The sequence below is a fragment of the Hyla sarda genome, chromosome 3 (assembly GCF_029499605.1).
Source record: "Hyla sarda isolate aHylSar1 chromosome 3, aHylSar1.hap1, whole genome shotgun sequence".
Lineage (NCBI taxonomy): Eukaryota > Metazoa > Chordata > Amphibia > Anura > Hylidae > Hyla > Hyla sarda.
In genome coordinates this window covers 163,499,482-163,515,775 of record NC_079191.1, presented here as the reverse complement: position 1 = coordinate 163,515,775, position 16,294 = coordinate 163,499,482, and the positions used below count along the sequence as shown (strand labels likewise).

Sequence of the window (16,294 nt, the reverse complement as noted above, 5' to 3'; positions counted from 1 at the left end):
CCTTCCAATAATTATCAGCTGCTGAAGTTGAGTTGTTCTTTTCTATCTGGCAACAGTGCTCTCTGCTGACATCTCTGCTTGTCTTGGGAACTGCACAGAGTAGAAGAGGTTTGCTATGGGGATTTGCTTCTACTCTAGACAGTTCCCAAGACAAGTGTCATCAAAGAGCACTTAGACAGAAAAGAACAACTCAACTTCAGCAGCTCATAAGTACTGAAAGGATTAAGATTTTTTTATAGAAGTAATTTACAAATCTGCTCAACTTTCTGGAGCCAGTTGATATATAAAGAAAAGTTTTTTTCCTGGATAACCCCTTTACGCTTTAAGAATTCTTTTACAAAAATAAAGTTTTAAAAAGTAAAGGATGCGATGGAGCCTAATTTGAAGGACTTTCCTTTTTTCTGAATTAGTGTCCTCATTTCCTCTAAAAACTTTGCACACAGATAAATAAAAATGTATTACTCCCTTATTGTAAATAAAAAACAATCTGTTAGAAATGTAGTATAGCACTGTCATGACAAGATGTATGTTATTTTTTTTAAGGAATATGTGAGGTCAATGGGGATCCTCATTATTACACCTTTGATAAGAACGTTCACCATTTTATGGGGATCTGCACATATACCTTATCAAAATTATGTGAACATGATGGACATCTGACTGACTTCAATGTGGAAGCAACAAATGAGCACAGAGGAGGAAATACTAGAGTGTCCTATGTCAAGTATGTGACTGTGGATGTGCATGGATATAGGATCACGCTGGAGCAGAAGAGGATAGTCAAGGTAAGATTCAAGGTTTTCCACATTCAGAATTAAGGTATAAAGCATAATATTGAGAATTCGTACCTGAAATGAAGTCATACAATATTAATTTTAACTCTTACTAGCTGATTTCCTGGCACTGCCCGTTTTTTTTAACGTAATCCTTGGGGGGGGGGGGGGCAGCAACAAAGGAGGAAGCTTTTGTCCTCATATCCCGTCCTTAAATCCTGACCCCATATCCCCTCCTCATATCCCAGCCCCAAATCCCCTCCTCATATCCCGACCTCACATCATGTTCTTTTGTTTTGTCCTCATATCTCGACCTCATATCTTGTCCTCTTATCCTGTCCTTATTTTCATCCCCATATCCTGACCTCATATCCCAACCTCCTATCCCGTCCCCATATCCCGCCCATATATCCCGACCTCATATCTCGATCTCATATCCTGTCCCCATATCCTAAACTCATATCCTGTCCTCATATCCCAACCTCCTATCCGATCCCTATATCCTGTCCCCATATCCCGTCCTCATATCCCGTCCCCATATCTCAACCTCATATCCCGACCTCATATCCCGTTCTCCTATCCCATCCTCCTATCTCATCCTCCTATCTTGACCTCCTATGCCGTCCTCATATCCCTTCCTCATATCCGACCTCATATCCCGTCCTCATATCTCGACCTCATATCATGTCCCCATATCCCGTCCTCATATCCCGTCCTCATATGCACTCCTCATATCCCATCCCTATGTCACATCCTCATATCCTGTCCTCTACATACATTTCCTGTAGATTTGCATGGGACTTTAAACAAAAATCCTGACCTTCACAAATGGGGGTAGTTTAGGGTTAAATTAACTATTCTATATTTTAAGTGGACACATAAGTAACATGTGACCAATTATTATCGAAATATCTCCAGCCATTTGGAAGTTATGCAGTAACATAGACTTCCCATAGACTTGTATGGGACTTTTAACAAAAACCCTGACCCTGGCAAATGGGGGGGAGTAAGAGTTAAATTACCTATCCTATGTTTGTTGTTGACATATAAGTAACATGTGTGCCAAGTTTCATGTTAATATCTTTAGCTGTTTGGACGTGATGCTGGAACATACACACACACACATACATACATACTCACTTTGGGGGAGATTTATCAAATAATTTAGACAGTTTTTTATCATCTAAATTTGTCGCACAGAAAGTCGCAGTCTAAATACGTGCAACTCTTTTGCGACTTTTGCTTTAGAGGATTTTTAGTACATGATGCATTCTAGTCTATTTTAGACTGAAAAATGCATTGGTGCTGAATTTATCAAAAGCGACTTTTCAGCGACTTGTCAGACCATGCTGGAGCAGGTTTAAACACATTTTAAAGTATAGATCACGAAGTCTGTGCACAGAATTTATCAAGAGCCATGCGACTTTTGATACATTAGGTGCACAATGGACCAGCCTAACCCTCTGTAGTTTGGTCTATATTGATGTGGGACATAGACAGTTTTTATAAATCTCCTCCATTGAGATAGATAGATATATATATATATATATATATATATATATATAGATAGATAGATAGATAGATAGATAAATGGTTTTCAGAGATTAGAATAAATGATCTTAAATCAAACCTTCAATCTTTTTTTCAACTTTTTTCTAATTTTTGTGAATACAGGTAGATGGAATTATTGTCACCTTACCAAAAGCTCTAGCACCAGGTATTAATATATTCCTGAGTGGACATGATGTTGTGGTTACAACAGCTTTTGGCCTTAATGTAAAATTTGATGGCAACCATAGAGTGGTGGTGACTATTCCCAGTGAATATGCGAGTAAAGTGTGCGGACTCTGTGGTAATTTCAATGGAAATAAGACAGATGACTTCTTAAACCCAGATGGAGAATTAGAGCCAGACTCCAACAGTCTTGGTAACAGTTGGCAAGTTGACAATGACACCAGGTAAGTCACTTTTATTTTACATAATATACATGTTTTAATCAAATATTTTCTTAGACATACTTAGACAGTGTGTGACAACCAAGTTAAACTCCTTTTATTGTAGCATATACAGTAACATGTTCAAATAGAATCTTTAATAATTAACATTTTAATAAATGTGTATACATTTCTATACATTTTACAGTTTCTCCATTATTAATTTAACAATGTTTCTATTAGTTGTTCTTCAGGTCCACCCACTCAGCCTGTCTGTACCGACGATGAGAAAGTGACAATTGCCAGCAATAGCTTCTGTGGAATCATCACCGACAAGAATGGTCCATTTAGAGATTGTCATGGTGTTGTAGACCCACAAATCTACTTCAATAATTGTCTTTATGACCTATGTGAATTGAATCTGGATCCTGGTTCCCTGTGTGACAATCTTCAGTCCTATGCACAGACCTGTCAGTCTAATGGAGCCGTTGTACATCCATGGAGAAATGACACTTTTTGCCGTAAGCACAATATAAACAATCTCTAAATGCTCTTTTGGATCCAATTCTCATTGATTCACTTCTTTGAAAACAAAATATTACAGAAAGGCAGTATACATATTAATAAAAGTTAAAAGCACCTAGTTGAGTCTAGCCACTGTGACCTTAATGAAAAGCAATATTTAGGTATTGTGGATACCATGTTATGCTATTTATGTAACTTAAATTTTTACATTTGTGTTTCAGCTCTCAAGTGTCCATCAAACAGCCATTATGAACAGTGTGGGACAGCCTGCCCAGCAACATGTGTGAATCAAATATCTCCATCTAAATGCAATCTGCCATGCACAGAGTCATGTATATGTGATCCTGGCTATGTTTTGTACAATAACAAATGTGTAGCCAGTCTCCAGTGTGGATGTTGGGACAATGATAGCCATTATCCTGTAGGATCTGAATTTTGGAAAGATGACACTTGCACCACAAAATGCAGATGTCCTTCCCCTGGAAGCAGTTTAGTGTGTCAGAGTAACAAATGTCCAGACAACCAGTACTGTGCAGTGACAAACCAAATTCCTAACTGTGTTTACTACTCATACGGGGTTTGCCGGGTGCACAATGATCCCCACTACGATACATTTGACAAACAAAATCACCACTTTATGGGTCTTTGCACATATACTTTGTCTAAATTATGCACCAACTCCTCATCACTTCCATACTTTAATGTGGAAGCCAAGAATGAACATAGGGGGAATCCTTCTGTTTCCTATGTGCAAAGAGTGCTTGTGGAAGTTTATGGTTACAGAATTCATATTGTAAGAAGAGAAATATCTCGCATTTTGGTAAGACATCTATTTATATTAAGTGTCAATGTAAATTAAAAAAAATAAAAACTTTTTGCATGTCATAGAGACATGTCAGTAGTTTTGATCATACGAGGTCAGCTAAATGGTACTCTGTTGCCTAGAGCAGGCAGTGAGACAGTGAGAGATATGCTTTGCCTAAACTTATGCCGACTTGTTCTAGCAACCACGTAAACACTTAGACCCCGACCAATCAAAATTATTCACATGTTTCTACAACGTGTCAAAAGCTTTTTGAACACTTTGAATACATGAAACTTTGAATGCAATATGGTTTTGCTTGGTACATATCTGACTTGTACTGAACACTTGACCAATTTTTCAATGTCATTACAGGTCAATAATATTTGGACGACTCTTCCAGTAACTTTGAATGGAGGTGCTGTGAAAGTGGCTATAAGTGGACGATATGTAGTTCTAGACACTGATTTCAAACTTAAAGTCTCTTATGACACTGATCATTCTGTGGAAGTGAAATTACCCAACACATTTGCCAGTGAAGTTTGTGGTATGTGTGGTAACTTCAACAATAAAAGACCGGATGACTTCCAGATGCCAAATGGGCAATTGGCCCAAAATTCTAATGAATTAGGGAATAGTTGGCTAGTCTATGACAGAGATGATCCAGATTGTGCATTGGAACCAACTCAACCACCACCCCCTACGTGTCCTCCAGAGAAGGAAAATCTGTATGAAAGTGATACATTCTGTGGTTTACTAACAAGCAAAGATGGTCTGTTTGGTATATGTCACTCTGTGGTAGATCCTAGCAACTTCTTTCAAAGCTGTGTGTACGATCTGTGCGCTTTAGATGGAGACAGAAATGTTTTGTGCACTGCTTTAGAAGCTTATGCTGATTCCTGTCAACAACAAGGAGTCACCATTCCAAACTGGAGATACAATACATCTTGTGGTATGTATTGCCAGTACAAACTGGACTAAAATTGTAAACTTTAACTTTCCTGAGTATGAAATATGTTTTCATTGAATCAACTTTTATATATTTGAATTACCAGGAGTTCCACCCTGTCCAAATAATAGCCATTATAATGAATGCATGACTGCATGTCCGGCCACCTGCTTGGATCCACACGCTCCAGAGAAATGTAGCTCTCCATGTGTGGAAGGATGCAAATGTAATGATGGTTATGTCCTCAGTGCAGGGGCTTGTATTTCTCAATCACAATGTGGTTGCTGGTACAATGACCAATATTACAATGTAAGTGCCCCGTGTAATAATTGATTTTTGCCTTTTGCTTTTTTGCAGTTTGTTGTCTGTTGCTAAAAGTATGTGCCTTTTTTTTTCCTTTTTAGAGAGGGGATGAATTTATTGAAGAAAACTGTGAGAGAAAATGTCAGTGTCAGGAAAACAATATAGTGTCTTGTTCACCTATGTCTTGTCCGCAAGATGAAATCTGTAAGGTGCAAAATGGATTGCTGGGCTGCTATCCACTAAAGACAGCCATATGCCACATTTATGGTGACCCCCATTATAACACTTTTGATGGTACACTCCATCACTTCCAAGGATCTTGTAACTACACTGTGTCAGAGACCTGTGCCAATACCTCACACAGTTTTAGTGTCACCACACGCAATGAGCACAGAGGTAACCCAAGCTGGACCGCCATTAATTCTGTTGCTGTGACTGTAGACGGTGTGCATATCCGAATAGAGAAGAACAATATTGTGCATGTAAGTCCTACTATTTCAGTTTACCCAGAATGTACACCTGTTATTGTTGTAGTTTAATAGGATGCTTAGTAATACAAACAAAATAAATACATCATAATATTGTAAATACATATTTGAACATTTTAGCCATTAAAACATAAGAGACAACTTATAATATATGAGAAAGAAACTATTTTGATTTTTTGAAGAGGTTGTTCATGGATCGGAAAAAGTCTTACCTGTTCTGCTCTCCATTGCTTACTTTTGCTCTTTGCATGTCTCAGAAGTATACCTTCTGGATAAAATATATTATCCCAATAATGTTTTTTCATGTTAGTCATTTTTAAAAATCTTCTTATTTTTTAGCTGCTTTCATAAGGTGAAATAGACAAAAAAAAATTAAACATATTATGGAATAAATAACAAAAAGTGTAAACAATGAATTCTAAGGCTGGATTCACACATGGTAAAATTCCATGAAAAATATGGCTGTAAAATAGATATAAAGTATGGCTATATTTTTAAACTAATAATGTGCTCAATTAAGAATTCTATGGAAAAGTGTTTGTCAGTGAGCACATTGTTCATTGTTAAAAAAAAAAACTGCTGTCATTTCAATGTATTAATTACAGACATTTTTTAAGCACTGCCAGACGCTTTTTCATAGACTTGCACCGAGCATATTATTACATAAAAATTATAGCCAATTTTACTACCTTATTTTATACTATGTTCACACAGTTCAAAATGAAGAGCAAAATAAGGCCATAAAAAAAGGAATAAAATACATCCTTATTTTTTATCTAATAATGTGCACATTGTCTATGGAAAAACAAGGCATTTGAAAAACAAAAAAAAAGGAATCTGATTGGTTGCTATGGGCAACTTTTCCTCTGCACAGGTTTTGATAAATTTCTCCCAGTGTTTTCAAAAACTGGCAGAATTCCAACATTGGAATCAGGAAAGCTTTTTTAAATAGTGCGTGCAATGACATTGACTTATACATAGACTTTCATGGTGCACATTATTAGATTAAAAACACAGACATATTTAATTCCTTTTTTACAACTGCATTTTTGCTTTTATTTTTCACTGTATAAACAAAGCCCATATGAAAAAAAAAATTCTCATTTAAAAGCAAACCTAACCCTCATTTATACTTGAAATCTATGTATTACTTAAAAATGACTGTGATTGTCACCAATTTCCAACTAACCAATATTAGTTGAGAATATGTTTTGTGAACTGGCAGTAGTTTGCTGAACTATGTTAGCCATCTATAGACACAGGAATTGTAGTTGTGGAATTTAGAAATTGAACGCCAGTGGTGTGATATCTTTCAGAAACTTGAGATGTTTCTCTATTCAACCTAATTTTCTAAGATCATTTTCTGTGTAATACTATGTAATAAATAGTGTCAATGTGGAATTTATCCCCAATGAAAATAGAGCAGACTGTGAATTTGCTTGTTGTAGCTTAGACTTCATCTCATAACCATTTTAAACACTTCCATTAGTGATCAAAGGTGACACTGGTGTAAGATTTATTCAACCTTAGTATATTTTATTTATACATTCACCCTTTATGTTTATTTGGTTTACAGGTTAACAATGTTTTGGTTACTCTTCCTACACAAGTGTCTGACATAAGCATCATACAAAGTGGCCAGTATGTTGTAGTTAATACCAACTTTGGCCTCCAGATTAAATTCAATGGAGATCATGAGCTACTTGTTATAGTGGATGAGAAATATAAAGATTTGTTGTGTGGGTTGTGTGGTACTTACAACGATAACCGCCTTGATGACTTCATGACACCCGAGGGCAACATTGTAACTGATGTCAATGAATTTGGAAACAGCTGGAGAGAACCAGATGATGGATGGCCGTGAGTGTTTTTTTTCTATGCATCTGCCTCTCCTTTCCTCTATGTACTGTAAGATCTAATGCTAAGTGCAATATCTTTATGTCTGTAGGTGTGACCCCAGTCCTCCTCCACCATCTACATGCCTTCCCAACATACAACAAGAAGCTGAGGATAAGTGTGAAATACTAAAGCTCCTCAATGGCCCCTTTGCACAATGTCATGCTCTCATACCTCCATATCAATACTTTGAGAGTTGTGTATATGACCAATGTGCGACAGGTGGAAAAGATGATTATCTCTGTAGCTCACTAGAATCTTATGCTGCAGCATGTGAATCCATGGGGGTATCTCTTGGTGATTGGAAAAAAGATACTGTTTGTGGTAAGAAAAAAGAAATGTTTTCCTTTTTATCATAATGTATTTCAAGTCACAATTCAATTTCTTCCTGTGTATCGTTATAATGCGATACAGTAGAATCTCCCAATAGTGGACACTCACGGGGAATAAAAAAGTGTCCGCTATTGGGAGATGTCCCATATTGGGAAAAAAGGCTCAAAAATCTTCTTTAATGATGAAATTCTGTACTGTACTCACTACAGCATGTAATTACCTATAAAACACAATAAAAAGTAATATTACAGTAGAATATAGAATCTACCAGTACCGTTTACGTTCCCCTTATCACTCCCTTGTACCATTTTATACCCTGTGCCATTTTAGTCCCCCCTTGCATTGTGCCAAATCATACTCTCATTACCCCACTTGTTCCACATGATTTCCCCTTGATCTCCTGTGCCATTTCATTCCTCCTTTATTACCCTCTGTGTTAATTCATCACCCCCCTCTTTATGAAATGGCACAGGGAGATAAAGGGGGAACAAAATGGCACAGGAGGAAAAAGGGGGACTGAAATAGCACAGGGGGTGGTAAAGAAGGGGTGATGAATTTACATAGAGGGAAATTAAGGGAAATGAAATAGCACAGGGGGGGGATAAAGAGGAAATGATGTGGCACAAGTGGTAATAAAGGGGGGTGATTGGGCTTAAAGGGAATAAAGGGACATTGGTAGAACAGAGAAGGAGGGGGATGAATGATGAATGCAGATGTACAGAAGCAGGAGACCACTGTTTAAACATCGGTCTTCTTCTTCTGTGCTGGGGCTACTGCAGGATGTGCAGCGGGGCTTGGGCCCCGTATTGGGGTATTGGCTGTACCTCCTGTGTACAAGGTAGGGCCGACACATAAGCCTGGTTGTCCCCTATTAGGAGTATTTTGTCTTTTAATGGGAGTGTGTTGTCCCCTATTGTCCCCGAATGGGAGTGTTTTGTCCCCTAATGGGAGTGTTTTGTCACCTATAAGGTGTGTCCGTGTCCGCTATGGGGAATGTCCCTTTTTGAGAGGGGGCAAATACGTTAAGTCTTATGGGACTCTGCCTGGGAATTAAAAACTATCTGCTATTGGGAGGTGTCCCCTACTGAGAGGTGTCAACTAAGGGATATTCTACTGTATTAAATGTTATTTACTTTACCACTTAGTGGTGTTAAAGGGGCACTCTGCCCCTAGACATCTTCTCCCCTATCCAAAGGGAGCCACCGTGATCTCCCTGCAGCACCCGGAGGCTGCGTCACTGGAGGCTTTTGGCGTCACGTCCACGCCCCCTCATGATGTCACATCATGCTCCTTCAATGCAAGTCTATAGGAGGGGGCATGGTAGCCATCATGCCCCTTCCCATAGACTTGCATTGAGAGAGGATGAGGTCATGATGTCAGTGCCCCATCGCTAGTCATAAGGCATGGAGCGAAGTTTGCTCCATGCACCGGATGAGTGCGGTTTATAGGGCATAAGATGTCTAGGGGTGGAGTACCCTTTTAATGTTTAGGCTGATCTGTGTATAATGTATTTATTCACCATTGATATGAATTATGATTAGGGATGAGCAAATCGAATCTGACAAATCCAAATTTGTAACGAATTTCAGAAAAAGTTCCATTCGCAATGAATGCGAATATCGCGGCAATTCAATTGCGCGAATCACTTCATTAAACTCCATTTAGTCCGGTCCAGGCTCCAGGGCATCTAAAATGGTGGATCCACATGTCAGGGCATGGGGCAAAGAAGGTGGTGTTGCGAGTGTTCAGGCTCCTGAAGCAGACACTGTTGAGGAGCCTGAGGAGGAAATCAGTGATGTGCAGACACTTGATGATGATGAAGCCAATCATAATTGGGAGCTGGGTGCAGAAGGGGCTTCATCATCATCAGGAGAAGAGGGTTGCAGGTTGCCCGTGATGCAGCAGCTGAGCCAGCAAGGTGGCAGCATGGTTGGCAGTCAGCATGGGGTCTGAAGTGTAAAGTCTGGAGCCAAACGTGCCCGGGGTAGACCACCTGCTTCGCGGCAGCCTACCTTCCCGGGAGGTAGTTGAACAGTGGTTCCTGTAGTCGGCGGCAGTAGCCGTCAATCAGTGCGGACTGTTGGTGGGAAAATCAGTTACTCGGTAGTGTGGCATCTGGAGGATGTTAACCTGGCCACCTGCAAGATCCCAATGTTGGCACCACGTCCCTGAGTCAACATATGCAGCATCACCATAAAGCGGCCTGGGAGAACCGTGGCGCCGATGTGGTGGTCTATCCTGCTGCATCACCTAGTGGCATGCCGCTCCCTATTTCAACCAGTAAAGGCTCCACCACCTCAGCCTAAGAGAGCTGTGCGTCAATCCATCGGCGAAGCCATGTCCAAGAGACAACAATATGCACCCACTCATCCAACGGCGCAGAAGCTGAATGTGTTCCTCTCCAAGTTTCTGGTGCTGCAGTCCCTCCCTTTTCAAGTGGTGGACTCTGCACCTTTCAGAGAACTGATGGCTTGTACCAAGCCAAGGTGGAGAGTCCCAAGCTGTCATGTCTTTGCAAAGAAAGCGGTACCAGCCTTGCACAATTTTGTGGAATAGGAGGTGGGCCAGTACTTGAGCCTGTTGGCGTGTACCAAAGTGCACGGCAGTGCCGACGTCTGGAGCTGTATCTACGGTCAGGGACAATACATGTCCTTTACGCCCACTGGGTAAATGTGATTCCTGCACAGCCCCACCAGCAACTTAGGCAGGTCACGCTTCTTCCTCCTCCACGCTTTTAGGCCATTCGTCCTGGGACAGTGTGCGACTCTGCCTCATCATCCTCCACTGTGTCCTCAGCCTTCACCGCAAGGACAAGTCTCAGTGCCCCTCCAGCATACCATGTGTGCAGGGCGCGGTGGTGTCATGCTGTTCTTCATATGGTTTGCCATGGAGTCACACAGGGGCAGCTCATACTTGAAACCTGTGGTTTGCTCAGGCCCTTTGAGGAAGCCACCTTATTAGTCAGTTGCCTGGATTACGGGATGAACAACTTCATTCCACAGCTTCATTTACTACAACACGTAGGAGGAGGGGGAGGTGCACAGTGGAGCAAAGTTTAGGTTTTGCGAGATGTGTACTTTTTCTAGTCATCTGACAGCAGAGGAGGAGCAGGAGCAGCCAGAGGAGGTAGAGGGATATGAGAATGGCGAGACATAGGACCAAGACACACCGTGTCAGTATGCAGTGGAGATGGAGGCAGGGAGTCCCTCCGAGTCACCTGCACAAATGGTACGATGCATGCTCACTTGCTTGCTTAGTGACCGTCGAATTGTCACCATTCGGCAGTGGGATGACTTCTGGCTCTCCACTTTGGACCCTTGCTACTGGCGCAAAATGGGGGCCTTTTTTAAACCCACTGAGAGGGAGGACAAACTGACCTACTACAGAGACGTCCTACATAGTCAGTTGGCCGATCTTTGCCATCGTCCTCGGGACTCGGGAGGCCCTCTGCGCTCACCTTTCACTCCCATGGCTGCTGGGGAGGGGTGGGGTGGCAGGAGCAGTACCAGCTCCATCAGCAGCAGCCTGAGTCTACAGCCACTGAGAGGTGGTTTTCTTCACGCGCAAAAGAGCGAGCCACTCCCTATTTCCACTCCCTATTTCCACCTACCACTCCCTATTTCCACCTACAAACTGTTACGCCTAGCGCTCCGGGTCCCCGCTCCTCCCCGGAGCGCTCACGGCGTCTTTCTCCCTGCAGCGCCCCGGTCAGTCCCGCTGACCGGGAGCGCTGCACTGTCATGGCCGTTGGGGATGCGATTCGCACAGCGGGACGCGCCCGCTCGCGAATCGCATCCCAGGTCACTTACCCGTCCCGGTCCCCTGCTGTCATGTGCTGGCGCGCGCGGCTCCGCTCTCTAGGGCGCGCGCGCGCCAGCTCTCTGAGACTTAAAGGGCCAGTGCACCAATGATTGGTGCCTGGCCCAATTAGCTTAATTGGCTTCCATCTGCTCCCTGCCTTTATCTGACCTCCTCCCATGCACTCCCTTGCCGGATCTTGTTGCCTTGTGCCAGTGAAAGCGTTTAGTGTGTCCAAAGCCTGTGTACCTGAACTTCTGCTACCCATCCTGACTACGAACCTTGCCACCTGCCCCCGACCTTCTGCTACGTCTGACCTTGCCTCTGCCTAGTCCTTCTGTCCCACGCCTTCTCAGCAGTCAGCGAGGTAGAGCCGTTGCTAGTGGATACGACCTGGTTGCTACTGCCGCAGCAAGACCATCCCGCTTTGCGGCGGGCTCTGGTGAAAACCAGTAGCCTCTTAGAACCGGTCCACTAGCACGGTCCACGCCAATCCCTCGCTGACACAGAGGATCCACTACCTGGAAGCCGAATCGTGACAGTAGATCCGGCCATGGATCCCGCTGAGGTGCCGCTGCCAAGTCTCGCTGATCTTCCCACGGTGGTCGCTCAGCAATCGCAGCAGATTGCCCAACAAGGACAGCAGCTGTCGCAGTTGACCGCCATGTTACAGCAACTTCTGCCTCTGCTACAGCAGCAACCATCTCCTCCGCCAGCTCCTGCACCTCCTCCGCAGCGAGTGGCCGCTCCTAACCTCCGCTTGTCCCTGCCGGACAAATTTGATGGGGACTCTAAACTCTGCCGTGGATTTTTGTCTCAGTGTTCCCTGCATATGGAGATGTTGTCGGACTTGTTTCCTTCAGAACGGTCTAAGGTGGCGTTCGTAGTAAGCCTTCTTTCAGGAAAGGCCTTGTCTTGGGCCACACCGCTCTGGGACCGCAATGATCCTGCCACAGCCACAGTCCAGGCCTTCTTCGCTGAACTCCGGAGTGTCTTCGAGGAGCCAGCCCGAGCTTCTTCTGCCGAGACTGCCCTGTTGAACCTGGTCCAGGGTAATTCTTCCGTTGGCGAGTACGCCATACAATTCCGTACTTTTGCTTCTGAACTATCCTGGAATAATGAGGCTCTCTGCGCGACCTTTAAAAAAGGCCTATCCAGTCGCATCAAGGATGTGCTGGCCGCACGAGAGATTCCTGCCAACCTCCAAGAACTCATCCATTTGGCTACCCGCATTGACATGCGTTTTTCTGAGCGACACCAAGAGCTCCGCCAGGAAAAAGACTTAGATCTCTGGGCACCTCTCCCACAGCATCCTTTGCAGTCTTCGCCTGGGCCTCCCGCCGAGGAGGCCATGCAAGTGGATCGGTCTCGCCTGACCCAGGAAGAGAGGAATCGCCGTAGAGAAGAAAATCTCTGTCTTTACTGTGCCAGTACCGAGCATTTCTTGGTGGATTGCCCTATCCGTCCTCCACGCCTGGGAAACGCACGCACGCACCCAGCTCACGTGGGTGTGGCGTCTCTTGGTTCCAAGTCTGCTCCTCCACGTCTCACGGTACCCGTGCGGATTTCTTCTTCAGCCAACTCCTCCCTCTCAGCCGTGGCCTGCTTGGACTCCGGTGCCTCTGGAAATTTTATTTTGGAGTCGTTTGTTAATAAATTCAGCATCCCGGTGACCCGTCTCGTCAAGCCGCTCTACATTTCCGCGGTCAACGGAGCCAGATTGGACTGCACCGTGCGTTACCGCACAGAGCCCCTCCTCATGTCTATTGGACCCCACCTTGAGAGGATTGAGTTCTTCATTCTCCCCAACTGTACCTCTGAGGTCCTCCTCGGTCTGCCTTGGCTCCGGCTTCATTCCCCCACCATTGATTGGACCACCGGGGAGATCAGGAACTGGGACTCTGCCTGCCACAGGAAGTGCCTCTCCCCCCCTCCCAGTCCCGTCAGGCAAGCCTCTGTGCCTCCCCATGGCCCCCGTCCTGGTGTCATACTGCCCCGTGCCAGGCCTCGCCCTCTGCCCTCCCTCCCCATCCCCACTCCTGCTGTACTGCCTGCCGTTGAGGAAACCCTCCATTCTTTCCCGGTGTCCTCATCCCAGGGGAGGCAGTTACCGGACAAAGAGAAGGGGAGACCTAAGGGGGGGGGTACTGTTACGCCTAGCGCTCCGGGTCCCCGCTCCTCCCCGGAGCGCTCACGGCGTCTTTCTCCCTGCAGCGCCCCGGTCAGTCCCGCTGACCGGGAGCGCTGCACTGTCATGGCCGTTGGGGATGCGATTCGCACAGCGGGACGCGCCCGCTCGCGAATCGCATCCCAGGTCACTTACCCGTCCCGGTCCCCTGCTGTCATGTGCTGGCGCGCGCGGCTCCGCTCTCTAGGGCGCGCGCGCGCCAGCTCTCTGAGACTTAAAGGGCCAGTGCACCAATGATTGGTGCCTGGCCCAATTAGCTTAATTGGCTTCCATCTGCTCCCTGCCTTTATCTGACCTCCTCCCATGCACTCCCTTGCCGGATCTTGTTGCCTTGTGCCAGTGAAAGCGTTTAGTGTGTCCAAAGCCTGTGTACCTGAACTTCTGCTACCCATCCTGACTACGAACCTTGCCGCCTGCCCCCGACCTTCTGCTACGTCTGACCTTGCCTCTGCCTAGTCCTTCTGTCCCACGCCTTCTCAGCAGTCAGCGAGGTAGAGCCGTTGCTAGTGGATACGACCTGGTTGCTACTGCCGCAGCAAGACCATCCCGCTTTGCGGCGGGCTCTGGTGAAAACCAGTAGCCTCTTAGAACCGGTCCACTAGCACGGTCCACGCCAATCCCTCGCTGACACAGAGGATCCACTACCTGGAAGCCGAATCGTGACACAAACACTGCCATTTCATAGGGTTTTTAGGTGGAAATAGGGAGAGGTTCCTGTGTGGGGCCACCCTTTTTAGGGCGAGTAGCACTTGCCAAGAAGGGAATTAATAATGCCAGAGTAGGGCCTTAATGAGGAAGTTTTGACCCCCACCGGTTACAATGAACCATATGTTGTTCCCTTCCACCTTTTAGAGGTCTTTGCATCACATCAATACTTGGTGGTGTAGGTGGCACATGGTGTTTTTTTGCACACCTTTCCTTTTCTTTGATTTAAAAAAAAATTTGGGTACATATATTTTATCCTAAGAATATTGTTAAAAGTGAGGTTTTACGGAATGCATAACACTTTTACAAAAGAGACCCTTTCCTTCTGCCTTCCTGCCTCAGCTACTATTCTGATCCTACCACCCGCCTGATGCCACACATCTGATGACAAGTTCTCCTTTTTTCACCAACGGGTACCGGTACTGGTATTGCCACCCACCTCCCCACTATGTCACCGGGTCCCTTTCAGGATCTTGATGCTGCTGATGCCACCTCCAGGCTGTCTCATACTGCCACCATATGTTCTCCTCATGCTGATGCCAGCTCCAAGCTGTCTCATTCTGCAACCATATGTTCTCCTCATGCTGCTGCCACCTCCAGGCTGTGTGATTCAGCCACTATATGGTCTCCTCATGCTGCCGACAACTCCAGGCTATGTAATTAATTCACTATATTTTATCCTCATGCTTCCGCCACCTCAAGGCTGTGTCACTGTACCTCCATGTGGTCTCCTCATGCTGCTGGCACATAAAAAAAAATAACTTATTAGGTTCATCTATTTGAAATCTTCAATTTAAATGTTAAAAAATATCTTTAATCTTTTCAATGATGAGGCCCTATGGTCTCATCAGGCTGTTGCCACCTCCATGCTAGGTCATTCAGCCACTATTTGGTCTCCTCATGATGCCGCCACCTCCAGGCTGTGTCATTCAACCACTATATGGTCTCCTCATGCTGCCGCCAACTCCAGGCTGTGTCACTCAGCCACTATATGGTCTGCTCTTGCAGCCGCGAACTCCAGGCCGCGAACTCCATTCAGTCATTTTTGGCCAATAGGGCGAATCGAATTTTTCAAAAATTCGCTCATCTCTAAATATGATAAAATGAGATTGAAATGATATAGGTTAAATGTAAAAATGATTTAGTTTTCCTATGAGTTCACAACAATGCAAACATCTATGCAAGTAAATATTAATACAATCAATGTAGGCTAATCATAGAGTTTATTTTTTAATACATTATTTACCAAACAATTTACTTTATTTTTATTATGGCCAACAGATACTACAACCACAAGCCCTACTACTCCTACTACTACCAGGACTACCATCACCACGACAACAGCAACAACTACTCCAAAAACTACCACTGAACCATTGCCACTGCCACCAGGTACAGCAAATAAACATTAGACAAAAAAATTGGAAATGTTTTTTTTTTTTTTAACTTAGTAATATGTATTAACTAATGTCTAGTCTTATTTCTTCTCGTGTGCATTTTACAAAAAAATGTTCAGTAAGCAGAGACAGGAAATGAAGGGCAAACTACTAAGATCACCCCTGAAAACCAGTTTATTGCTGATCAGGCTGATTATGACCAC

At 44.2% G+C, this 16,294-nt stretch overlaps 1 protein-coding gene across 1 annotated transcript in view; it reads left to right on the top strand.

Annotated features, from left to right (window-relative positions):
* LOC130361000 (uncharacterized) overlaps positions 1-16,294 on the top strand; it is a 166,995-nt gene that overhangs the window by 48,314 nt on the left and 102,387 nt on the right. The window contains exons 34-43 of the mRNA XM_056563557.1: positions 544-785; positions 2,448-2,731; positions 2,951-3,228; positions 3,454-4,052; positions 4,410-4,986; positions 5,090-5,292; positions 5,388-5,768; positions 7,351-7,634; positions 7,723-7,994; positions 15,976-16,086. Coding sequence (XP_056419532.1) covers positions 544-785; positions 2,448-2,731; positions 2,951-3,228; positions 3,454-4,052; positions 4,410-4,986; positions 5,090-5,292; positions 5,388-5,768; positions 7,351-7,634; positions 7,723-7,994; positions 15,976-16,086 — 3,231 coding nt within the window. The remainder of the gene's footprint in view (positions 1-543; positions 786-2,447; positions 2,732-2,950; positions 3,229-3,453; positions 4,053-4,409; positions 4,987-5,089; positions 5,293-5,387; positions 5,769-7,350; positions 7,635-7,722; positions 7,995-15,975; positions 16,087-16,294) is intronic.